General features: G+C 47.7%; 1 protein-coding gene across 1 annotated transcript in view; it reads right to left on the minus strand.

Moving 5' to 3' along the window:
- The window catches only part of LOC101766559, a gene marked incomplete in the record, with an annotated part of 1,980 nt that extends 705 nt beyond the window's left edge, over positions 1 to 1,275 (minus strand). Inside the window, 3 exon segments of the mRNA XM_012846636.2 lie at positions 75 to 381; positions 595 to 665; positions 1,201 to 1,275. Coding sequence (XP_012702090.1) covers positions 75 to 381; positions 595 to 635 — 348 coding nt within the window.
- Between the last annotated feature and the right edge of the window lie 6 nt (positions 1,276 to 1,281).

The raw sequence follows: 1,281 nt of genomic DNA on the forward strand, positions 1-1,281 counted from the left end.
TGAGACAAACCTGTTCAGATAACAAACTTCAGAGATATTGCAAGAAATGAAATGAGGTTTATCACAAATATTACCGGCTCACAGGCCTCATTGAGGTCAATCACCGGAGACACCCTTGGAGAACCATCTTGTTTCCAGTGCACCGGCTGGCTTCTGCTGGAACTCCCAATGGCTTGAGATGCCGTTGGAGAACCATCTTGTCTCCAGTGCACCGGCTGGCTCCTGCTCGAACTCCCAATTGCTTGAACCGACCGGTGCTGAGCGTCATCAGCCCAAGCAGCAGCAGTCCGAGATGCAGGCCGCATTGCTGGATTCCTCACTCTACACACAATTGTCTGAGATGGGTTTTCAGACATGGATTTGTATCTCTTCCGCAAGAATCTGCAACACCATAAGTTTTCACTAGAAATTAGAAATAATGCCAGACACACACATACACAGAGAGATATAACACAACACACGCGGAGAGATATCACATAACACACAGAGATATCACATAACACACAGACATATCACATAAGACACACATGCACATACACGCACACAGATATAACATAACAAACTAGGGCGAAAATGGTATGATAGGACGATTACTTGACTTCAGCCAGAAGCCTCTGCTTGCTGAGCCTCTCCATGTGCAGCCTCCTCTTCTTTGCTTGGGCTTCCTGAGCAATTCAACATGAGCTAATCATCATCAGATACCACCAAAATTGAGATAATAAACCAACAAAATAGTTAAGTTCTAACGCCTCATTTATGAAGCCCCTTCACACCACTCATAAAAGGCTCAAGCCTCCAATAAAAAGTGAACTGCAAATCACGGAGAAATAACCTAGATGATGCTAACACCGTCAAGCTAAACTCGCAAGCCCAAATCGATCTCAAACGTCGTAACGAACAGATTGAACCAAGGAAGCGCACGAGATCCACAAGGAATACAACAAAACCGCCAAAAAAAAAATCCAACGCACAGGGACAAAACCGCAAAGAAAAAAGGCAGATCGATCGAGCACCGCAAAGCTCACGAGCTGTGAAACCCAGCAGATCAATCGCAGCTCCAACAAATCCCTGAAAACTACAGATCAATCGCAGCTCCAGAATAACCGATCAGAGGCCGGCCGCAAAACCCCCCAAAACCCAGATCAGGCGAAATCAGATCGGCATCGGCACAAGCTGAGAAGGGGGATCCCCGCGGCTTACCTTGACGAGCTCCTGGTAATCCTGGAGGAGGGCTTGGTACCTGAGCCTTGCCCTGTACGCCGCCTCCTCCCCGGAGCCGCG

The sequence above is a fragment of the Setaria italica genome, chromosome VI (genome assembly GCF_000263155.2).
Source record: "Setaria italica strain Yugu1 chromosome VI, Setaria_italica_v2.0, whole genome shotgun sequence".
Classification (NCBI taxonomy): Eukaryota; Viridiplantae; Streptophyta; class Magnoliopsida; order Poales; family Poaceae; genus Setaria; species Setaria italica.